The sequence below is a fragment of the Enoplosus armatus genome, chromosome 19, assembly GCF_043641665.1.
Source record: "Enoplosus armatus isolate fEnoArm2 chromosome 19, fEnoArm2.hap1, whole genome shotgun sequence".
Lineage (NCBI taxonomy): Eukaryota > Metazoa > Chordata > Actinopteri > Centrarchiformes > Enoplosidae > Enoplosus > Enoplosus armatus.
The window spans coordinates 10,402,338-10,427,090 of record NC_092198.1 but is presented as its reverse complement, the minus strand read 5'-3'; the positions used below and the strand labels follow the sequence as shown (position 1 = coordinate 10,427,090).

The following is a 24,753-nucleotide window of genomic DNA, read 5'->3' as shown; positions in this document are numbered from 1 at the left end:
ATGCGACAATGGTCAGGAACTCAGGGGGGTGTGGGGGTGTGGATGGAGCAGCGCTGTCCAGCTCAACACTGCCCCCTGGTGTAGAGAAGTTGTACATTTAGTAAGAGCCAAGAGCTGAGGGGGAGTCTGTAAACTGATGGAAAGCTCATTTTTGTGTTGACATAGTAGCTGATGTCTGATGTAAGCCATTTTTATCTGTAAACTGCGATATAAGGTTTCAATAAAACAGATGCTAGACTGATGCACATCTGCATATTCTGCACATACATGCAGTATGTTAACTACATATATAGTGAAAAGATCACAGTGTCTGACTGCACATCTGGAAACAGTATTTGGAATCACATCTGTGCACCGCATCATTTAAAACTTTACTGCACCTGTTATATCTTCATTACTATACAGTATTTTCATATGTATGTTCAGCTGGTGAAATTATTTTTTATATTTATATATCCAGCTTCTCACCTTGCCTTTTTCTTATCTCTATCCTATTCTCTCTGTTGCTGACCCACTTTTCACACAGGGATCATTAAAGTTTCATCTCATCTATCAGTTGGCAAACACTTGACAGTAGCTGCCAAAATCCATTAAGCTGCCAAACCAAGCTTTACCGGCCCAACTAAATCTGGTTTGTGCAGACTGGGGGAGCGTGGTGAAAACAGTAAGGTCGCGGCGTGTGAGCCAGACATAATTAACCGAAACCTTAGAATGCTGCGTGGTGAGAAAGGCCAAGGACATTTTAGACTGTTATCGTCAGTACCTGCAGGTATTGCATTAAAGTGATTGGTTCATTTATTCCTGAGTATGCCCCTTGGCCTTATTCCATAACGTAACATCGTGTGCCTGTGCAAATATGTCTGCATAAGAACCTTGTATTCGCTACTGCTTTTTATTGACTTCATTTCCCAGCCTTATGGAACATATTTCATTATTGTATCAATTTATTGTTCTTGTAATTAATACATGTTTTAACTGTAAAACCTGTCTGCAAAACATTTTTCTTTACTGGTTAAATAAAGTTTCAGTTAAAGTTAAACTGTAATGCAGTAAATTCACACTAAGTTCTGGCACTCTGATCAATATAATACATATTTACGAGCATATTGACGACATGTTGGAGTACACTCAAATTCCCCCTCGACATCAAATGATGAAAGCGTTTGAAATCACTCAGCTACTTTCAAATTCAGATATTTAAGCTGTACATGGCATCGTGTAGCATCATCGGCAATGGGTTTAAGGATGAAAATTGATTCAAAGGATTTATAAGGATGTCTGTAGATGTCTGAATTTAAATGTGCGAACAACACTCTTGATGAAACACTGTTCTAATAGAAGTAGGCTTGGACTGTGGAGGCCTCAAGAGAAAATAAAATGTCAAGTGAATGCTACAGGCATTAATTACGCTGCCATTGATAGATTAAAAGTTATGTTTGGCAAACATGTTCATTTATTTTAACTATATTCAACAAGCACTCAAGGGTGTCTGATAGTTGGCAACAGCTAACTTACCGGTGGCCGGGGTGGTATATAGCCGAGGTGATGCCGTGGGAGTAGTGAGCAGAGAAACTGAAGCTGTGGTTCTCTTGGAAGTTCTGATTGGTTCCCACACTGAGGGAGGGAGAGGACAGTCACACAACGGGTCTCCTATAATTGCACTCTGGCACATAAACAATCAAAACAGGAAAACTCATGTGCAAAATGTTAATGGTGCGACAAAGCTGTTTCAGGGGGGAAGATGACAGAGCAATTTAAATCCCAGCTGCAATTAAAATGAGACATGGCAAAATATATAATCTAATCTAAGTGGGCAATCTAAATTAGATTGGTACTAGAGGAGATGTCGTGTAATTTGTGCTAGGGGATATCTCACAGGGGAAATGTTTCCCTGCAATGTAAACTATATAGAGAGAAGGAGAAAAAGAGGTAAAGAAAAGGGGAGGGAGGGGGGAGAACACAAAGGAAATATCTGAAAGATTCCTACAGTTCAACTTCCAGACGTTTAGATGTTTACGCCACAGTAAAGCAGTTGTGTGTATGCAAAACACACATACATACAGTGCTGGCAGAGAGCGAGAGAGAGAGAGAGAGAGATGACTTACTGTCAAGGCTCAGCTATAATTCTGAAATTCTAATTCAAAGTGTTTGAGCGACAATATTGGAATGCAGTCATATGAAGAGGAAGAGTGAGTATAAGCTCCACACTGAAAACAAGCCTTTAAAAACAAGCCAGCACTTTCAAGAGTAAATCTGGTGCAAATGTCTCCCATATCTTAATTACCTCAACACACACACACACACGCACACACGCACACACACACACACACACACACACACACGCACTCACTCACTCACACACACACACACACACGCACGCACTCACACACACACACACACAAACACACAAACAAACACACAAACACACACACACACACCCCGATGGCTTCAAAGGCAGCTAACACCATTTGTAATAGAAAAATAAATCAGCATTTTTGCACGTTCTCAGCAAACATCACTATGCACACAGAGCTGAGGGGAAGTCATGGAGGGCAGGATGTCGTCTGATCAGGATTCAACACACAGGCACAGTCTCATACCGCGTCGTGGAGTGTCAGCGCACCAAGGCTCGGGTGTGACTGCGGCAATCATACAGAATTAAATGGAAAGTCTCTGAAATAATGGCATATTAAATAATGCTAAATTAAAAAGGGAAGACGTGGGCAGCCATGAGGAAAGCGCACACGCAGACTCTTGCAGGTACGTGCACACAAAATCAGATGTCATTAAGCAAATATTCAAAATGTGTATTTGTGTGTTTGAATAAGGACTGGCAAGCAATTGGTATTCAAATAGAGGTATTACTCCCCCTAACATTTCCATATGGACGAGAATTCAGCATGAAATCATACCACAGACAGGGTACAATGTCCTATAAGGGTAAGAATAAACAATAGATATAAAACAGATGATAACAAAGCAGCTCAGAAAGACAGCAAGAAAAGGAGCTATTAATGTGCACTCATGTACTGAAAGAAGTTTCAACTGAAGTGTAAGCACTGAATGAAACTGAACTGCTGATTTAAGTGTGAGCACTGAGTGAAGATGAAGTATCAATTGAACTGAAAGTGCTGCAAGGAGCTGCGATGTCAGTGTAGGTGAGTAATTAAGCTGATAATGTCAGTTGAAGTGGAAGCACTGTAAGCAGTCACATCACATGAGTAATTTTCTATTTGCTTCCTCATTCTTCAGGTCTTTTTAAATGTGTTGGTAATCTGATTTTCAGTGTGTTTCGACCATGCAGCGGGCCAGAGAGATTAAAGCAGTTGAAATGACAGTTGATGTGTAACCACTGAAAGCAGCTGAATTGTCATTTTAAGAGTAAAAGATGAAAGCAGTGAAAGTGTAAAAGATGAATGCAGTTGAAACGTCAGTTGACATGTAGGTGATAGAAGCAGTTGATATGTGTTGAAAAGTTAGAGCTGAAAGATAAAAAAGTTCAACTATACATTACATGCCTTTAAAACAGAAGATAATGAAGTAGTCCAGAAATGGTTCTGGGTGACTATGTGAGCTGCCTACCCAAAAACTCTCCAGATATTAGACAGTAATAACCAATTACTTGTGGTGTCTTAATCTGAACTAATGCTGGACGTAAAGACCATTGCAGGTCAGTTATTCTAGTGAAGATATTGTGATTAATAAGGAGGTGCTTTGAGAACCCTGTTATTTTGAAGCAGTCTGTCTCTCACCTGACCAGGTAACTCTTGAGGCCCCCACCGTATGTGATAACGAGCAGCTCGCCCGACCACTGGGCGCTGGCCGTGCACTCCAGGAAGATCAGGCCCGCCACGGCACAACTGAAATCCCCGGGAAAACTCACCGCCTGGATCAAGAGAAAGAGATGACAAAGAAGAGTCAGTGGCGGTGTGAAAGTGACTGATGTAAATGGTCGAGGAAATCAAAACAGGAAGAGAAGTATGTATAATTATCTATCTAGTTTGTGCCCCCACCAAGTTTTTACAAGGACAAACAACAAAGATACATCCTACCGGCAGACAGAAAGACTATTAAGAAAGGAAATGATGAGACAGTGAAGGCAGGGAACAAAACAGAGAGAAGGTGAGAGAGAAGGGGAGGTGGGGGGATGACAAATTTTAATTTTTTTCATCCATGCACACTTTCTGTCAAATTGACTTTTTTTCATCCTCTCCTCCAGAAATAGCAGCAAGTCACCGGTATGTGCACTTAACAGTGACAAACAAGAGAAACAGTACAGCAGAGCGGGGGGTGCTGGTTTAAGTGTGCAGACACACATACTGTGGATACATAACAAAGGAGAGTTGCGCTAAAGGAATGAAGATCACAGACTTCGAGAGATGAGCGTGGCTGGGGAGCGTCTGCACTCATCGTCTCTGACAGGGCGGATGGAGGAATGGGGGGAATGATGGATCGAAATGGAGGAATGATAATATGTATCGCACAGAGGGCATTAAAGTGAGGGGGGGCGGCAGATGGACTTGAAATGGCAGCGCAAGGACAGCTACTGAGAGACAGGATGAGAGAAATGCTAGAGGAGAGATGGAGAGGAGGATCTAGGGAGCAGCAAGCGTGTGAAAAATTAAAGGGAGGAGGTGGTGAGGATGGAGGAGAAAAGAATGGGACACTAGGAGCAAACAGGGTGGAGGAACGAGAGATGAGCAGGAGGAAAAAAGGCATCAAGACAATGAATGAGGGAAGCAGGCATGACAGACAAAGAGAGCACAGAGGGTGTCTGACATGGAGACGTTTTCTTCAGAAAAGGTGACAGGCAGCTCAAAGTGCCCAGTAAAAGTGAGCTACACTGAAACAGCAGACCATGGACCAGATGTTTGAATCCTCATAACTGTGTCACTGTAAAGTTACAAATACAGTCAAATCTGCTCATCATTGTAAGGGTAAGAGACTGCATTTACTCAATTTATAATGTGTCTGACGATTTCATTAAAAAAACCAAAAACAACAGAATCAGCCTGTGCAGTACTTTCAAATGATAAATGAAGGAAAATGTTTACATTAATTTATATTAGATGAACTGAACCAATCATCTGAGGCAAATATGGAGATAACACTGAAAAGAAGCCAAGTGAATGCTGGGTTTCCATATGCTATGCCTAATCACTTACAATTAGTATCAATGCATGCACAAGAAAAAAACAATGTTAAGACACAAAAGACAGCTTGGAGGAGGAGAGGGGTCTTTTGATGACGACAATGAGGATGGACTGGCATGGTTACCGGCGGAATGACGAAGAGTTCGCTGCCCATGAGGTCGAAAAGGCGCACGGTGCCAGTGCTGTCGGCGTAGGCTAGCAGGGTGCAGTCATGGCTCCATGCCACCCTCCGCCACTGGGGGTTTGGGTCCTTTGGCACTGTAGCAAATGAAAAAAAAGAAGAGAAGACTTGAAGGCACACACAAACAGAGAGAGAACGACAAGAGATTCAGGGAGGCGAGGATTTCTTATAAAGCCAGATGAGAAAACTCTCTGCAAATAATCCCTCGTGTTCTGCGGTTGTGCCAGTGATGAATACAGATGGGAGAAGAAGGATAAAGCTAATGCCATACATCAACACAGTGTGTCTAAGGACCTATCCAATTCATCGATGAAGGACAGCTGGAGTAATTCATCTCAATAATTGCAATCGCAAAGAAATGTGCGCGCACACTTTTCACACGCACGCTCGCGATGAGAGGGGGAGAAAGGTGGAGTGAGTAAAAAGAGAGGCAGAGAGAAAAGGGGGAGGGGGGCGGAGATCATAAATCCAGCATTTATTGAAGTATAGGCTACTGTTTCACCAATCTGCTGTCTCAGCAGTGCTGTGAGTGTAACCATATCGCTGTTATAAAGCACGTCCCTGCCTGCTGGCACTTGCTGTCATACTTCCCTGATAGAAGAGCTGGGGCAGTCTGGCAGGCCTCTGATCCCAGGTCTGTTTTGAATACCTGATTATCTTCTGACACATTTACACACAGTATGGGGGAAATGGGGTAAGAGGATTCTTGTACAAGCATGTGCACACTCTCTATGTATTGGGTACAAGAAAGCTGAGTAGAATATTTAAGCACAACTAAATCCAACCTTAGATCCCTGCATTGGAGAACAGCGTGAAACATAATATACCACCATGGCAGCTGTGTCTGCTAAGCAATAAAGTTATGAAAAGGAAGTTATGTTTTTGTTGATATCACATAACAGTGCTATTGCCGTTTATTGTATTGAATTTCTTGGCTGAGGAACGCTGCTGCAACCCCTGGTGGGCAATACTGCAAACGAATGGAGGCGTCGGATATTGTATGACTAGAATCTTAAATGAAGAACGAAGGGAGGAAGTGGGAGGCGAGACAGACAAAGAGAGAGAGAGAAACAATGAATCCGGCACCCACTGAGAGAAATAATAGCTCCCCAAATTTTAAGGCCTAACTATCAGAGAGCACCTCAGGAAGTAGGCGATTTAACACACCTTTGAGACTCTCGGCTGAGGAGGAGCAGACAAGAACATGGAGCCATTATGAGAGCCATAGGTACCAAGTGTCTCCTCTGTTCTCCTCTGGTTCTTTTGCTTCCTATTTCAATCTTTTTTCTATTTCACTTTCACACTGCCTCCCCTCCTATCTCTCACTCCCATTATGAATTGTATACAGTATGTTGTTCTGCAGCTGAGAGGGCTCCATTTCCACATAGATGGCTTTTTTGGGGAGCTGGAAAATTGGATGCTACTGTCCTGTTTTTTTGTTTTTTTTCTTGCCAGTGATGGCGGGGGCGGAAGTTGGGGAGAATTACACCCGACGACCCAATAGAAGCCTTCTATCTAAAGCCTCGTTGATGTATTTCTCAGAGCTCAACACTTATGAAATATGTACAGGGGAGGGAGACTCCACTGTAACAGGAGCAGACGGGGGGGGGCGGCAGAGAGTGATACAAAGGTGTGTTGATGCACGGGGACACATGCACACAGACGCACGCACAAAAAACCCAAAAGAAAAAAGGCCGGTAACGCATACACACGCACGCTCCTCCATTAAAAGCAAATGCCATTGAAGGCAGGATCACAGCAAAATCCATTAGGACAAATCTCCGTGAAATGAAATGAAGTAAAAGTAAAATGAAAAGGAGAGATGAAATGGAATGAAAAAAAGAGGAGGGAGGCTGGGGTTTTGTGGGCCCAGGGGCTACTGTTATCCACACTATGAACCATTAGAACAACGGCCCACAATGACGACTAGCCAGAGCAGAACAAATATAGTGAGAGAGAGAGAGAGAGAGAGAGAGAGAGAGAGAGAGAGAGAGAGAGAGAGAGAGAGAGAGAGAGAGACAGACAGACAGACAGACAGACAGACAGACAGACAGAGAGAGAGAGAGAGAGAGTGAGGGAGAGAGAGAAAGAGAGAGACAGAGAGAGACAGAGAGAGAGAGAGAGAGACAGAGAGAGAGAGACAAAGAGAGAGAGACAGAGAGAGAGAGAGAGAGAGACAGAGAGAGAGAGAGAGAGAGAGACAGACAGAGAGAGAGAGAGAGAGAGAGAGAGAGAGGAGAGAGAGAGAGAGAGAGAGAGAGAGAGAGAGAGAGAGACAAAGGGGGGGGTGACGAAAATGAGAAAAAAAAATTAAAGGAGAAGGAAGAAGGGGAGAGGTGGAGATATACTGACACAAAACCCACACAAGTTTCATTCTTGGCTTTGGACTCTGCTTTGTTTGGCAATGGTGTGCGTTGCTGTCTGCCACAGTGTGGTAGTGTGGTGGTTTTCTGATGCCACCACTACGGGGTGTCAAAAGTCAGAAATATATTAATTCCACACTTTGTGGCTCTAAAGTGGTACGGCTGTTGCAGACATTTCAACCTACATTCATTGATTTTTTTGGGCAACTTGGTGGCAACGCAACAAGCTGTAAAAACAACACTGGCATTATCACTTTATAAAGTTGTTATGGTCAACATGTTAGCTAACATTTACACATCTGGCAGACAAAGAGCAACATCAACATTCATTTGGAGTCTTGTTTCTGTCCACCTGATGAATATGAGTCCAATATTCACTCTTGTTTTAGCTCTGTTTTAGCCTCTACCAACTCCTGAGGGCAATATCGGTCTCTAGCTGCTAAATGCTCCACTATGTTAGCAACCAGCTACTTGCTAACTTTGGCTGTCTACTATGTGGTGGTTGGCAGGTAGCATACAGTGGGTTTATCAAAGCCTTTCTCTGCCGGACACCGGGCTGTAGAGAGCGGTGGGAGTGAACCAAACAATAACCAAAACCAAAACAATGAGCCGAAAGACGCTTAAATGCTCCGCAGAGCTGAGGGTAACTGCCGAGTTGGGTGATAATTCTCTGTGCTCTGCGCTTTAAGTAAAAAAACAACAAGATAAGAAAGATGTCAATAGATGTTATTTTCCAACATCTAAGTGTATTTAACTTTGTCCTGTATCATACGTTCAAAACTTTTGGGCCTCACCATGTTTTAGCAATTAAAAACCAACACAGCAGGCCATTTTAATAGCTAACCAAACAATCAAGGCTATTTATTTTTATCAGCCACCATGAGGCTGCGTTTAATGAGTGGCAGTGTAGAGGATGAGGGTGATTATCTGTGTTGCAGTTCACAGTCTTTCACTCACTCACTCACTCACTCACTCACTCACTCACTCACTCACTCACTCACTCACTCACTCACTCACTCACTCACTCACTCACACACTCACTCACACACTCACTCACTCACTCACACACTCACTCACTCACTCACACACACACACACACACACACACACACACACACACACACACACACACACACACACACACACACACACACACACACACACACACACACACACACACACACACACACACACACACACACTCCAATTAGCCAACATGGTCGATATTTCTCTTTGAAACACAAGATGTGTACAAACACAGGCATGTACGATCAGACACACACACACACACACACACACACACACACACACACACACACACACACACACACACACACACACACAACTATAGATACTGTAAATTAAAGTTACAGGTTAATCAACATCACCACAGATGACAAAAACAGCCTATGAATATATTAAGTACAAAACTGTCAAACGTGGGCTGGGCTTTTAGCCGCAGCAGCTACTGATGTCTTTGTCTTTGAAACCAAATCATTCACTACTCCCTAAATAAAAGACACCTAGTGTAATCTATAGTGAGCAATGGATTGTGATTTTAGACACTTAGTATAGTGTCGCAAGCCTCTAATCTAAGCATCTAGAAAATGTGACACATTGCATTGTGGGATTGTTAGCAGACAGTAGTGTAAATACCATGGACACTCCTTCTTTTGCTCCATTGTGAGAATTTTTGAGAGCGCTATATACTGCATACATTACACATACAGAATTTATGGTCACTAAATTTAGACACAAATGGTGGCCAGTAAATAAACTACACTCTATAGTAAACAGGGAACCTCTTCTTCTGTGGTGTCTAAGGTGAGACCAAAGACAGACCTCCACTTCTGGTTGAAGAATTGTTTTCTTTTTTTGTACTCTATTTAAGGCTGTGAAACAATTCAATATTTTCTTCTATCAGCGTGATGATAGATTCATGATAATATGAACACTTAATTTCCAATGTATTATTCCAATTCTTCAAAATGCTGTTGTTTAAAATAATGATTTGAAGTAAACTATAATTGAATACTAACAAAAATAGGCGCTAAAGTTTTTGTTGAACAAACTTGAAGAGGTTTTCTTTCAGATTTCATTCATTACAGAGGAACATAGTTAATTTCACTGAACATCAGTTTCATCATTTTATATGTGATTTTGCCTGCATTTACCATATTGTACTAAAAATATTTCTGTTTATATTGTGATAATAATTTCAGCCATGTCGACCACCATCTGTCTGAGCCGCTCAATACCACAATGTACAGTACAAGGACACACAAGCCATAACTCTCTGGGATCAACTTAAAAAGAAAGACGTAATACATGAAGGGCGACAAGCACACTCACATTACACTGACTATGCTGCACAACAGTATCCGGTACATTTAGGAAGCAAATGGGGTGTTCAGTGAGGTGAGCTATGGTGATTTAACATCATCTACCGTGAACTACAGTATGTGATGGATAAAACAGGTCTTACCCTGGCACTTCCCAATGACTGAGCCAAAGTCATCTCTCACAGACCTGAGGAGCAAACACACACAGACAAAATGAGAGGGGCAGGAGAAGTGAAAACACAGTGGCAATAAACTGCACGACAATGACACACACACCTAGCCTTATATTATCTGGTAATAGGGTGGGTTACAACAGTCACTGATAACCTGCCAACTAAAGTAGCTCAATGGATCAAGCAGACAGGGCCTTGAGAGTAGGCAGTGTTTAGACAGACTCTTAGAAGAGCTCAATGGATAAGGCCTTGAGCTGACTTAACACCCATTCACACCAACTATAAAACACTCTGTGATTAAACAACAGTGGTGCAAACAAAGGGCACAAGAGAAACCCACAATATCAAGCTGAGGGAACAAGTCAACCACAACAAGTCAACCACAACACAATTCTGCGTGAACATACTATGTTTTACATATTGTGCATGAAAATGACTTCCAATCACACAAAAGGGTCAAGAGGAAAGCCCTTCAGAGCCAAAGCTTCACATAGTTGAATTTGCCTCTTGTTAGCCTCTGGAGATGCTAGATGTATTTGTACACCTGGCTCATTGCTATTGATTTTCATTTCAATTTTGCTCCATTTAGAACGGCATTACATGGTGCCAATAGAGCACATTGCTGAGCGAGAGCATTTTCTCTGTGTAAGGCGGAAATTGGATCGTGTCTGAAAATAATTACAACCACTCAAAATGAGCACAAACATGCTCATGCATATGTATGCTTTGGTCCCTTTCTCCATCCCTCTCTCACACACACACACACACACACACAAACAAATGAAAACATAGAGGGGGCACTGGTATTTTTAAATTGCTAGCATTTTATGTGGCCTAAAATACTTTTTGTGCCACAAAAGCTATGCTACATTGACTCTAATGTTTTTAATATGACTGATTGTATTGTTGCTGATTGTGTTGATGTTTAAGCCAAGACTGCAGCTCTTTCTTAAAAGGGAGTTGTGATAAATCACCCCATTAATTAAAAGGCTCTCTATCACTGGCGCACACAGACAGGGTGCCTCAAACAGCGGGACAGAGTTCAATAATTACCTAATCTCCACACACTGGTCCTGAACCACTGCCAGCAGTTTGCCATTACTGTGGAGAAAACAAGAGAACGGTCAGGAATGAACAAGAGAGGAAACACAAAGAGAGCAGAAGGTGAGAGGAGTGAAGAGAAATTAACAAATGTCATTATGAGCGACATTTTTAAAAAAGTGGGAGATGAAATGAAGGTGATTAAGGGAAGATTAGGCTGGCAATGGAGAAAATAATGCTTTTTGCGTGTGTGAGAGTGTCTAGCAGGGCAGTTTGGATGGACTAGAGATAAAGACTGGAATAAGATCCCACGCTGGACGGCTTAAAAAGAGGAGAAACAATAATAATTGGGAGCATTAAAAAGAGCAAAGATAGTTTAAGAGGGAAGGAAATTAGGGAGAAAGATTTAAGGGCAGACAGAAACCAAATGGAAGGATCAAGCACAATAGACTAATGGACATCCGCAGCATCATTTCACCACGCTTAACACTGTCTTACATGGTTGAATCGATAGCCAATTAAAAACGGCCTTTCTACTTGCTTGAGGTCTGACTTGGTTTGTCTGTTGTAATGAGTGCGATTAAATGATTGGTTGAAGGGATACGCAGAGTGGAGAGAAAACCAGAAGAGGGGAAGGCTTAGTGTATGTCAGCAACAAAGTAGCCCTAATTCAAGTATTGATCACAAAGAGAGAGAGACTGTGTGTGTGTGTGTGTGTGTGTGTGTGTGTCTGTGTCTGTGTCTGTGTCTGTGTGTGTGTGTGTGTGTGTGTGTGTGTGTTTGTGTTTGTGTTTGTGTTGCACCTTGCAAGCACCAGCTGCCAGTTGATCTGCTTGTTTGCCAGGCGGACAAGACCAAGAGGCAGAGATGAGCTGGAGGGGCTGAGGTTTAAAGAGTCAAACAAACAAAACAATCAGAAAATGAACACATTAAAAACTTTAATAACTGCTAATAACTGTTAATAACAGGGGCTGTATTCACAAAGAGTCTCATCTGACTACAAGTCTTTCTAAAAGGGGCTAAAAGTTCCAAGCAAAGAGTTTCCTCATAAGATTGATGTTCACAAAGCTACTGAGAGCAACTTTTACTGAAGGACTGAGAGAGATAAGAGAAGTGGCGGTGTCGACCCTGTTGCTGTGGATGGCATCATGTGATTGGCTGACAGGTGACCGGCCTCAGTCAGTTAATGTGAACTAAAACATACAGAACAGGAACTGGATCAGATTTGATTATATTAAAACATTAAAAATGTTGAAAAATTAAGTTAAATGAAAAATAGAAATAAATAAATACAATAACATAAAACATCATATTCAATTCAAGTAAATTACAATTTCAAATGAATTAACTTAAATTAAAAAATCAAATCAAACTTAAAAAACATTAAATTAATAAAAAATCTAATTAACTTTAACTAAACTAACCATATTATGTTATAGTAGAAATAAAGTTAAAGAACAACTAAATCATATCTAATTAAATTTAATTTGAATTTGTAATTTAATTTAAAAGTTGAATTACAAAATGTATGAAATTAAACTGAATTAAAAATTAGATTAACAAAATGTATTGTATAATATAATAAATATATTATGAACATAAAATAAATATGTTTACATTTAATTTCAATTCAATTAAAAATGAAATGGCCAAGAAACCATCTTGGCCATTATCTAATTTGCACTTAATGAACTGTCAAACCAACAACAAACATACAGTTTGCAAACTGCCATTTCCCGTGTCATTGGGTTGTTTTGATTTGTTGGTGAGCAAAATCGGATTTTTACCATCTTACCTGCCATCAAAAATATGCTTTTAAAAGTTAATTATCATTGTATTTTTGTATTGTACTATTCTGTTTTTAGGGCAACAACAAATTTGCCAGAAGCGTCTGTTCTCCCCCCTTAAACAAATAAAACTGTTGCAGCATGCGGAGGGCAGTCTGCCTACTCTGTTTGGTTATATCAAATAAAATTCCTGATCATTTTTCATCCACAAAAAGAGAACAAGAGCTGAGAGACAAGCATGGCTAGAGGAGTTCTTAAATATTTAACAAGGTTATTGATGGTGCTAGCTAACCACCTGCTGAGACGATAGCAGGCCTTGTGCTGGAGCATTACTGAATCCACTGCAGGCCACAGCTAGCCAACTCAGGAATACAGGATTGTGTTTATGAGACTTTTGTGCCGTAAATTTGGAAGTGAAGATCAACTAAGCCTAGTAGGGTCTCTGTCAGAATGTAATCCTACTCACTCACCTACTATCTGTTGCAAATACATCCATGTAACATACATATACATACATACATTTTCTTTTTAATCGGAGTTAGGGATATATGCCCTAATATATTGTATATTATATATTGTAATATTTCATACAGTCTAACATGACTAAACTGTGAACCCCACGCACAGTCATTTTCAGGACAATTTGTTTTAGCTTTCACTGTCATGTTTTCTAAATTAAAGCCTGTGCCATCATGTAGCAAAATCAGCCTATTTTCAGGATTTGCATTAAGGGAACAAGTTACAGCCGTCTATTGTTTATTGTCTATTGTCTATTGTATTATTCATAAATATTTTAATTCCAGGTTCAATCTAAAAGCATGGGCTTATTTGCATCAAATGACACAAAGTAAAAGTGCTGGATCCATTTCTTTTTTAAGTAGTTTTTGGATATAGTGTGACTCAGCACTATATCCAAAATCTTACAAAAAAATCTTAAAAACATACAGGTTTTTAACCATCAAACCTCACAAAAATGTCAGGACAGGAAACCTGAACAAAGTTCTAGTCACTGTATGCAGCACAATCAATCAAAAGTCTGACAAGAATTTCGATTCTTAAGTTTCAGATATGTCTTAAGTTGTTTTGTAGCACATTAGTACTCCTCTTGAAATAGGATTTCCTTAGTCAGCACCTGAGAAATGCATTCGACTTTCCACGTAAATGTGCTTAAAATGTGGTGTAGTCAAACATGTATTAAGCCACACACCCCTGTCATCATCATCATCAATCACTAATAATAATAACAAGCGTAAGTCATGTGTAAGTTAGGGCAGACAGCCCCAACCTGTCAGCATAATAATGACGAACTTACCTGTACCACAAGTAGTGCAAGATTAAGCGGAATGGTCCTGTTAGAAATGTATCACAGTTAGTAAGCATAACAGTAACAACAATAATAACATATCATAGTATCATAGTGTGATAATGTCATGTTTTATTGATCATTGTAGGGAACGTCTTTTATCACATTCTAAATTAAGATCAGAGACTGCACTTAACATAGAAGCATTATTACTGACACTGGTGGAGATTTAGTGTCTTGCTCAAGGACATACAGGACCAGGACCAATGGCATGAACAGGGAAAAATCTGTCCCTGCATATACAGACACTCTGGTATCATAACAGTCATGCCGACATAATCTTGACTCTGCAAACCTGCATATCTTATGTATCATGTATTACCTTTATATCTTAAATAGGCTGTCTATAAGTATGCATCTTTTCTTTATTTCAGATTGGGGTAGATATGTAGATGTCATCTATCCTCCAAAACACACAGAATAAACTCCGACCGTGACCCTGCCCTTCCTGTCATTCCTGCACAGAAATTATCTTCAAGGAGCTCTCAGAATAGGTGCTGTTGTCTTTATTTTGGAACAATTTAGGTTTTTCCCCTTCTTAACACCTTTACAGAATTGCTGGCCTACTTTCCAGCTACAGGTGACACTGCTTGGTATAGTAACGTATATAGGTTGATGTGTTGCATTAGTAAGTATGTTGTTTTTGTGATGAAGTAAAGACAACAAAAAACAGAACTTACCAGTCACAGCTTTCTCAATAAGTGAGGTGTTGTGCTCCTTGTTGCCTCGCAACTGAAATGGTAGAAAGTGACAGGTGAGCTCATCATTTACTTCTTTCCTCCAACGAACAAAGTTGTGTTGGGGCCATCACTTACTGTTTAACATTGAACTTCAAATGAAAGTGCCATGGATAAGCTTTCTTACTATAGCTAGGGTAACTTATTTCATGTATGGAGGCGTCAATATAGCAGTCACATACTTCTGGGCTAGCTAGTTGGAGCAAAATATGAATGCTGACTTAATAACGGAACGGAACTGTCCATTGCACAAGTTACTATGATGAAAAATAAACCACACACTATATGCCAATGTGGTATGAGAATATGAGGATTTAGCTAGCACAGTATGTTCTTGCTACGTGGCTTTGAGCGGCCGGCCCCATGCAACTGATTAGAGTTACTTTCGGGGGCCATTTTTTTTTTTACAAATAAATGTTCAACAAAATACTCACACACTAAACTAAAAACGTGTAAAAATGGAAGGCTGACTAACCTGAGTGTCCGTCTCTGGCGGCCATTCAGTAATGACAAGTAAATCGTATAAAATGTTTTCATCTTCGCCTTCAATCGGGCTTTCTTCAGCCATGTTTACTTGAACAAGCTGTCAAAAGTCTACGGCGATCAGCAGAGGACAAAATATATCAGGGACTCGCGTTTGGAAACTGTCGCTAACCGCTCAGGAAAAAGAGTTTCATGATTTGACTTTGCATACTATGATATGATAATAACATATGTGAAATATGTGCTTATGTAGTTCGCCCCACAAGCAACGTGTGCTGTAAACTATTTACCGTATTTTACGAACTAGTTCACTACCCGGAACCAATGACATAAAGCTGTGAGGCCAGTCCGGTAAACGAGTTGCACCGAGCCGAAAATTCTTAACACGTTACATCCGGTTGGGTTGCAGTCGTATCAGGAATAATGGCAGCGTTTACGGGTAAGAGTTTCTTATCAACTTCATTATGTTGACGTCGCATTCGTATTTTACATTTCAACACCAAACGACTTTTAAAAGCCACACGAGCGTACTGACTCATTACGTCTGTCTTTCCTTCAACAGAAATGGGGGTTATGCCTGAAATCGCGCAGGCTGCGGAAGAGATGGACTGGCTGTAAGTCACTCTGCAAGCCTCAGCTGGGCTGCTTGTTTGACGTGCACATCAATATTGCTGGATCATGTCTACATTGTGATATCTGTCCATATTGTTGTTACCTGTTAATGTAACTGAGGCCTAACAGACACTGAACTGATGTATTTCAATCATTGGATTTCAGGTTACCCACTGACATCCAGGCAGAGTCTATTCCACTTATTCTTGGTGGAGGAGATGTACTTATGGTAAGTCTACCTCTTAGTCTCTGTTTGTCTCAGGCAAAAAAATTGCACGCTGCAAGTTTTACATCTGATTTTCTTTTTTTTTAGGCAGCAGAAACTGGTAGCGGTAAAACAGGTGTAAGTACTTGACAGTCACACAGTTTTAAAATACAATATTTCATTTTATGTTAGCATTTAAACATCAGGGCAAGTAAAATAATTTAAAAAAGCTGAAGTGTAATATTTGTCATCCTCAGGCCTTCAGTATCCCAGTGATCCAGATTGTGTATGAGACCCTGAAGGATCAGCAGGAGGGCAAGAAGGGCAGAGCCTCCGTCAAGACTGGAGGAGCTAGTGAGACCCCTTGGTTGCAGTCTGTGTGTTTGATATACCAGCTAAAACGTGTTCATAACATTGTACTAGACCTTGTCAGGCCAGTATCATAATTGAGGATCATTTATGACACAAACAACTATGAAAGCAGTAGTGTGTGCTCTGCCGATGTTTAACCTGTTTCTTTGTTTTGGCTCAGTTTTCAACAATTGGCAGATGAATCCTTATGACCGCAGTACAGCCTTTGGTAAGAGGAGAAAAATAAGCATGTAATGTCACATTCCAGCACTGGAGGGCAGTCTAACCAAATGTAACTGTACCTGTACATATTCCAGCTTTGTTCTTTGTCACCTCTCCTCATTTGTCACTTCTTGTTTTTACCTGTACAGCAATTGGCCCAGACGGAATGTGCTGCCAGAGCAGGGAGTTTAAAGAGTGGCACGGCTGTCGCTCTACAAAAGGTGTCACCAAAGGTGTGTAATGGACACAAGTACTTTCAAACCGATTGAGATTTAAAACAAGACAAATTTGGATTTCAAGACAATACACATGCATTTCACAGGGAACCAAATAGGGACTAACAAAAAGGAATGGATTGTTTATTTCTTTACAAAGGTTAATAGTCCTTATCCATGTCTTTCTGTGTCCAGGGAAGTACTACTATGAGGTGACCTGCCATGACCAGGGTCTGTGTCGTATTGGCTGGTCCACCAGTCAGGCAGCCCTGGATTTGGGTATGCTTCACAGCCTCCACGCTGCAAAACATTCAACAGCTAAAATAAACTGTCTCAAAGGAACAATAATTCAATCCCAAACTCTTTTTCTTTCCAGGAACTGATAAGTATGGTTTTGGTTTTGGTGGGACTGGAAAGAAATCCAACAACAAGCAGTTTGACAGTTATGGAGAGGTAACCAGTTATGAGTTATATGACCATGTTATTTAGATATAAACAATTTGTCCAATTTTCAAACATGTTTTCTCTTTGCAGGAGTTTACAATGCATGACACTATTGGATGCTACTTGGATCAAGACAAGGGCCAAATCTTCTTCTCTAAAAATGGTGCTGTCTCATAAGTTATTATTATCTTAATATCATGATAATGCAAGACATCTTGAGTTGATGTTAAATAGCAAAATTACTCATGTATCTTTCCCCTTTCTCTCTGTTTTTATTCTTTTAGGGAATGACCTGGGTTTGGCTTTTGAGATCCCTCAACATGTGAAGAATCAATCCTTCTTTGCCTCCTGTGTGCTCAAGGTATCACATCAAAATAAAGGTAGAAAACAAACCAACAGGTTCCAGTTTTACACCTTACAAACTGCTCTTCTCCTTGTTTCGGCCAGAATGCAGAGCTGAAGTTCAACTTCGGAGGAGAAGACTTTAAACATGCTCCTAAGAGTGGGTTTGTTGCCCTGGACCAGGCGCCAGAGGGTCACACAGTCAAATCTTCTCAGACAGGTGTGTGGATGCAACTTCATTACAGGTGCAGCAAGAAAATACAGAGAAAAGAGACAGAACAGTTCCTTTCACAATAAAAAGGCTTCTCTGACCGACTCTGCTATGTGTTTGTGCAGGCAGTGCCAAAGTGAGCCAGGTGAAAGAATCATCGAACGCACCCAAAGCCCTGATCATCGAGCCATCTAAAGAACTGGCTGAACAAACCCTCAACAATGTCAAGCAATTTAGGAAATTTGTGGATAACCCCAAACTCAGGTATGACTGCACAAATATCATATATATAATTGTGCAAATAATGCATGTGTAGATACTTTTGAAACCCAGTGATGCAGCATATTTAACAGTGTTCTACTTTTGTGCGCTGCATTTCCCAGTATAGTTGCAATTCATGTTATATACCAGCAGATAGAGCCAGTGCTCCGTTATAAATGTTGACATCAGTATATGCAGTAATTTGTCAATCTGGCACTACAGGGATCTACTGGTGATCGGTGGTGTGGCTGCCAAAGAGCAGCTGGCTGCTCTGGAACAGGGGGTATGTGACATGTACTGTCTCCAAACAAACTTTTGATTAAGTTGAAACAGCTTCAACTAACAGACATCATCTTTGCTTTTCTTCTCCCTTTGCTTTGTTCCTGTGTCATGTTTTCTGCTTTTTTTGTGTCATCTTGTAATTAGATTGACATTGTGGTGGGAACACCCGGCAGACTGGACGACCTCATATCCACGGGGAAACTCAGTCTGTCCCAAGTCCGCTTTCTAGTCCTGGATGAGTGTGTACGTACAATACATCTACAGTATTTTCTAACTCCTGTTACATCAGAAGCATTGATTTTTCACAGCCTACAAAGTGCAAATACTGTTTTTTTTTAATGGTTGCTCTAAAGAACATAACAATGCCTGAAGTCTCTTAATATTTGTCTGTGTTCTGTGTTCCTCAGGATGGCCTTCTATCTGCAGGCTATACAGACTTTATCAACAGGGTCCATAACCAAATCCCTCAGGTCACTTCTGATGGCAAGAGACTGCAGGTAACACTTTAGATAAATTGCACATGTGACAATAAACATTTTAGTAACGACACTTGAGACCACTTTTAAACTTTAATGTGGACTCAAAACAATCGATATTTTCTCTTCCAGGTGATTGTGTGTTCAGCCACACTGCATTCGTTTGACGTCAAGAAGTTGTCCGAGCGCATCATGCACTTTCCCACTTGGGTGGACCTGAAGGGAGAGGACTCTGTTCCAGAGACTGTCCACCACGTTGTAGTTCCTGTCAATCCTAAGAGCGATCGCAATTGGGAGCGTCTTGGCAAGAACCACATCCGGGTGAGTCCCTCATGTTGGGCCAAGGACACACTTCATGGTGGAAAAAATGCAGCGGGGATTTGGTTTGCTACTGGAGGATCTTGGAGGATTCAATGCAGTTTCTTAAGCATGTGTAGAAATCTTTTGTTGAAGAAAACTTCACTCCGGATCCAAATTGAAGAAAATAATATTTACTTAAGCTTCAGGAGAAAACAGACTGTTATGATGAGCATTCATGCAGCATGGAAACACACATACAGGTTGCATCAGTATTTCTCTGCATCTGCATCCTAAGAGCAGAGAATGTATACCCTAAAACATTTCCTTCTACACCTTTTCTCAGTTCAGATGAATGTGTTGACAAAGTTTTTCTCCTTTTCATCTGTTTTGCTTTGGATAGACTGATGAAGTCCATGCCAAAGACAACACCAGACCAGGAACCAATTCTGCAGGTGAGAGCAGATAGTCAGCAGTTTGGAGATCATCATTGTACATCACGTAAACAATTACACAGATATTATATTGTCATTTTGCATTTATGAAAAGTCACGACTAAGGTCTCTGTAACACAAATGTGTGCATTTTAGAAATGTGGTCAGAAGCCATCAAGGTGTTGAAGGGCGAGTACGCGGTGAGGGCCATCAAAGAGCACAAGATGGACCAGGCCATAGTCTTCTGTCGCACCAAGATTGACTGTGACAACATGGAACAGTACTTCATTCAACAAGGAGGAGGTATGGGGCATTAGTACCACTGAGATTTTACTTTTCAGCCATCACTGGACAGATGTTTTAAAAGTGGGAACATCCCATTACAAACACGGCATACACACACTTAAGTATAAAAGAATCATCTATGTTAGATTTTTCTTTACCATGACAAATTCAGAATCCTCCCTCAGTACTGGTCTCTTCTCGTTAGGTCCGGACAGCAAAGGCCACCAGTTTTCCTGCGTTTGTCTCCATGGTGATCGTAAGCCCAATGAGCGGAAAAACAACTTGGAGCGCTTCAAGGTAAAAAAGGATAACAACTAAATGATACCCTACGAAGCACAACCAGCCTATCCGTGTTTGAAAATCTTCTCCTGTTCTCAGAGAAAAGAAGTGAGGCTCTTGGTCTGCACAGACGTAGCTGCCAGAGGAATTGACATCCACGGAGTTCCTTATGGTAAAGATATTAGATTTATAACACTTGCATTCCTACATACCTTTTCAAATGCTGATTATATAGCATGTTAATTACAAAAGAATACTGAAAGAATGCTGTATTTTGTATATGCAAGTCCTCTCTCTGCCATCAGTTTTCACAACTTTTATCTGTTTTTTTCTACAGTGATTAATGTCACCCTGCCAGATGAGAAGCAGAACTATGTCCATCGTATCGGCAGAGTTGGAAGAGCCGAGAGGTAAGCACTGATATTCAGAATCAAGTTTATTGCCAAGTAGGTTTTCACATGCAAGGAATTTGCCTTGGTATATTGGTGCATAACAATAAACATAGTATGAGGAAAATTTAAAGAAAGATAAAGCAAGTACTGCAGTCAAGAAGCACAGATGGAGACTCTCATCATTGTGGTAGGGGAGCAGGGGGCCTCAGGACTGTCCCATTGTCTTCTAAAGCAGCAGTAGAACTCATTCTTTGTTTGTTGGCTGTGCGCAAGTCATTAATGGAGTGGGGGGGCTTTAGGTTGGAAGTTTGTGATCTGTCTCAGCCCCTTCCAGACAGAAGCAGAGTCGTTGGCTGAGAACTGATGTTGTAGTTTCTCAGAGTACAGTCGTTTAGCTTTTCTCACCGCTTTGCTTAACCTGTACTTTCACTATTTTATACCTGTCTCTGTTCCCACTCCTGAACACTTCTTCCTTTTCCAAACTGTCTGAGTTTGGCTGTGAACCAGGATTTGTGGTTGTTGTGACTCACCTTGGTGCGTGATGGCACACAGCAGTCCTCACAGAAGCTGATGTATAATGTCACAGCCTCTGTGAACTCAACATCCAAGGCAGTACAGTTCAAGTATTCCCAAAGGTCTTTCATAGCTTCACTGTTCCACTGCTTTGATGTTCTCACAAGAGGTTTAGACAGCTTTAGTTTTAATTGATCGTTGTGTAACAGTGATCCAGAATATTCTCCTCTCTGGTTGGGCATTCAGACTGTCTGTATTTGGGGAGCTCATGGCTTAGATTTCCTTTGTTAAAGTCACAGAGCACAATAACTGGGGTTTAATAACTGAGTTTGTGTGTTAGGGTTTGGTGAAAGAGTTGAAATTATTATTTTATTATGTTTATTTATTGTTTGTAAAACAACATCAAACTCATCTCCATTGCCTGAAAACCTGAAACTTTCACATAATATACTTTAAAATGTCTCTTCACCATGATTAAACTGAAAGACAATAAATGATATTGACTTACTGTCCATACAGTTACAATTGTCTCCTTTCCTGTTAACTTGCAGAATGGGACTGGCCATCTCTTTGGTTGCTATGGAGAAGGAGAAGGTAGGGAGGATGGTGGAAATACACTGATAATGAATTTCAATTACGCATATTTTTTGAAAATAGGTCAAAGTAAATCTTTCCACATATGCAGGTGTGGTATCACGTTTGCCCAAACCGAGGAAGAGGCTGCTACAACACCCGATTGAAGGAGGATGGAGGTTGCACCATCTGGTACAACGAGAAAGAGGTGAACAAAGACACAGATGCACACTTAATCGAGTTGAGGCAGCAAGTAAAATGTCCAGTTTGAAGTACAACACTGTCTCTGATTCAGCAGAGGGATTTTTAAGTGATTTGATTAGCAGCAGATGCATTTGTCATCCTGGCAGAAACGGCACCTTTGGGTGTGGAGGGTGTGTCTGATGTGAAATCTAACACATTCATGGTGAAACCCTAGTGAGCAGTAAAGTTTTGCTTCATTTTGGAAGCACTGGAAGCTCAAGCACAAACACACACACACACACACACACACACACACACACACACACACACACTTTTGTCCCTGTCACAATATGACATCATTTTGCACTACCCATTGTGGTCTCTCAATTCTACTTGTGTCCTTTTCACCATTTCCTCTGATCACAGCTCCTGTCAGAAATTGAGGAGCATCTAAAGTGCACCATCACCCAGTGTGAGCCGGACATCAAAGTACCTGTGGATGACTTTGATGGAAAGGTCACCTATGGTCAGCGCAGGGCATTGGGAGGTGCGTGTCATAGAGTGACTGATGACTGTGTAAAAGCATTTTTAGCCACACGAGTAGCATGTCTTTAGGAATTATTGCATAGACTGTTGTGAGGTATTATAGCCATTATAAACACATGTATTATATTACCTGCTTTTATGTTGAGCTTGACCAGCAAACCTGTTGCTCTTGCCTAGGTGGTAACTACAAGGGTCACGTGGATGTTCTGGCCCCGACAGTCCAGGAGCTCGCTAGCCTTGAGAGTGAAGCCCAAACTTCCTTCCTCCACCTGGGATACATGCCAAACCAGCTTTTCAGAGCCTTCTGAACACACTCCAACTAGCACAACACTGTAGGCCGCTGATACAGAATAAAGAAAAATAGACCCAGACATAAACATAACTCATAATTGACTTTCATGAAATGTGTATTAAAACGTGTCAAAATGCCAACATTTTACTGGGTATGCTAAACTTCTCTACAGTCTGCATCCAGATGATAACCAGACTCCTGATTTCTGTTTAGTCATGTAATGCTCGCATTAATGCGAAACCTAATTTTTTTGGATTTTGTGTTTTGTTTTCTGATTGATATGGCTGAATGAAATATTTAAGTTTCCCAAGTCAATGTATCTTGGTGGCTTGTTGTTTTCTTTTCTGAAATAAACAGTGGTAGCCTGCTCAGTTTGGGTTCATTTTCTTATATTTACTCAAAACAATTAACTATAAATGGCTCCTTTGTTCAATTCATTTAGTGTTTTTCAGTTTGCTTAGCAGATAATCTGACAGCCAGCAGAAAAATGGTTTCATGAAAAATTGTTGTTTAAGATTACACAGCTGGCCTCTGATGATTTGTTTTAGATTGTCAAGTCAGTTTTATTTATATAGCCCAATATCACAAATTATATGTATGTAAAAATACATTTACAGTATGGTCAATCATGACAAAATTATAAATAGTTGTAACGTATATGAATAACGGATCCGGGAGGACAGATAGGACCTGAGCCACAGGACCTCCTCTGCACCATGGACACCTGATGGAAAGGGCGACTGAAAAACTGGGTGTGAGAATCAAAGCTATCATCATCATAATCATATAATTCTGTTGTATTTCATTAAAATACATGTTTTAATCACTGACAATCCACTCTTAGACACTTTTATTTTGAAGTCCCTGCCCTCTGATCTTTCTTCATCATCACTTCCTGCGAAAGCTCCGGGCCGTTTCTTCACGGCTCTGGTTTCCACTGGAGTTGAAGGATTTTAAGCCTTGCTTGATACATGAAGACACTGTTTGGAAAACCGTGCGTGGAGTTAACAAGTGAGAAGAACACCTCTATGATTGGTCAGCATACATTAGGTACGTGTGCTCCCGTGTGTTTCATCCTGTTTCGATCAACATGGAGGGATTTGTGCTTTTCTCAAAAAGCTGTGAAGTCCAAGTGGAACCTATAATAACACCCTCTAAATTAAACTGAGGGAGGGGTGAGTATCCCCATACAGCTGCAAAGATGGTTGCAATACAATAAGCTATATATATGGGTAAGCCTCTGTTTATATTATTATTATTACATTACATTTACTTCTCTCTTTATTATCATATTGAGTACATGTATCCAGAGCAGAGCATGGCCTGGATGGGTCTATAACACTGGATTTGGAAATAGTTATTAGAGACTCCATCAATGTCACAACAAGGCTAATGGCCAAGATTTTATTTGGAATTGCCCGTGTTGGTATTAGAGCTAGTGGGTGGGTGGTGCTGCTGCTGCTGCAGTGGGTATGAATTAGGGGTCCTGGCCTGGGTCAGACTAGTGTGTGTAGCACAGATCAGTTGCTATAATGGGGGCAAACGTATATGTATGCAGTGCATGATGCCTGATACATAACAAGGCCAACCTGTGAGGAACAAGGTTAACTTCATTTTGGATGATAACATGCACTTGAGTTAGTTTAACTATCCTGTATTACAGTAGTACTAAGACAAATCAAAACATGTCAGCCCCTGCACACCTGCAGTCTGAAG

At 40.8% G+C, this 24,753-nt stretch overlaps 2 protein-coding genes across 2 annotated transcripts in view; one reads left to right on the top strand and one right to left on the bottom strand.

Moving 5' to 3' along the window:
• Positions 1 to 15,707, bottom strand: part of nbas (NBAS subunit of NRZ tethering complex) — a 140,096-nt gene extending 124,389 nt beyond the window's left edge. Inside the window, exons 1-9 of the mRNA XM_070925563.1 lie at positions 15,615 to 15,707; positions 15,083 to 15,134; positions 14,352 to 14,388; positions 12,056 to 12,133; positions 11,265 to 11,312; positions 10,182 to 10,225; positions 5,278 to 5,411; positions 3,753 to 3,886; positions 1,516 to 1,614 (exon numbers count right to left, since the gene is read on the bottom strand). Coding sequence (XP_070781664.1) covers positions 1,516 to 1,614; positions 3,753 to 3,886; positions 5,278 to 5,411; positions 10,182 to 10,225; positions 11,265 to 11,312; positions 12,056 to 12,133; positions 14,352 to 14,388; positions 15,083 to 15,134; positions 15,615 to 15,707 — 719 coding nt within the window. The remainder of the gene's footprint in view (positions 1 to 1,515; positions 1,615 to 3,752; positions 3,887 to 5,277; positions 5,412 to 10,181; positions 10,226 to 11,264; positions 11,313 to 12,055; positions 12,134 to 14,351; positions 14,389 to 15,082; positions 15,135 to 15,614) is intronic.
• A 316-nt stretch (positions 15,708 to 16,023) lies between these two features.
• Positions 16,024 to 23,404, top strand: ddx1 (DEAD (Asp-Glu-Ala-Asp) box helicase 1). Its single transcript, XM_070925485.1, has 26 exons — positions 16,024 to 16,061; positions 16,185 to 16,236; positions 16,400 to 16,463; positions 16,548 to 16,577; positions 16,697 to 16,793; positions 16,972 to 17,019; positions 17,162 to 17,245; positions 17,423 to 17,506; positions 17,604 to 17,680; positions 17,762 to 17,834; positions 17,956 to 18,032; positions 18,119 to 18,233; positions 18,350 to 18,488; positions 18,708 to 18,768; positions 18,912 to 19,010; positions 19,175 to 19,264; positions 19,376 to 19,564; positions 19,944 to 19,995; positions 20,131 to 20,277; positions 20,465 to 20,556; positions 20,638 to 20,710; positions 20,876 to 20,948; positions 21,995 to 22,037; positions 22,129 to 22,224; positions 22,626 to 22,746; positions 22,923 to 23,404. Exons 1-26 carry the CDS (start codon positions 16,046 to 16,048, stop codon positions 23,051 to 23,053), a joined length of 2,223 nt encoding a protein of 740 aa, XP_070781586.1. The 5' UTR covers positions 16,024 to 16,045; the 3' UTR covers positions 23,054 to 23,404.
• The last annotated feature ends 1,349 nt before the right edge of the window (positions 23,405 to 24,753 follow it).

Coding starts and splice junctions, on each gene's coding strand:
- ddx1 (XM_070925485.1), top strand. Junction 16,578..16,696: donor CTGGTAGCGGTAAAACAGGT/GTAAGTACTTGA, acceptor TGTCATCCTCAG/GCCTTCAGTATCCCAGTGAT. Junction 22,747..22,922: donor TCAGCGCAGGGCATTGGGAG/GTGCGTGTCATA, acceptor GCTCTTGCCTAG/GTGGTAACTACAAGGGTCAC.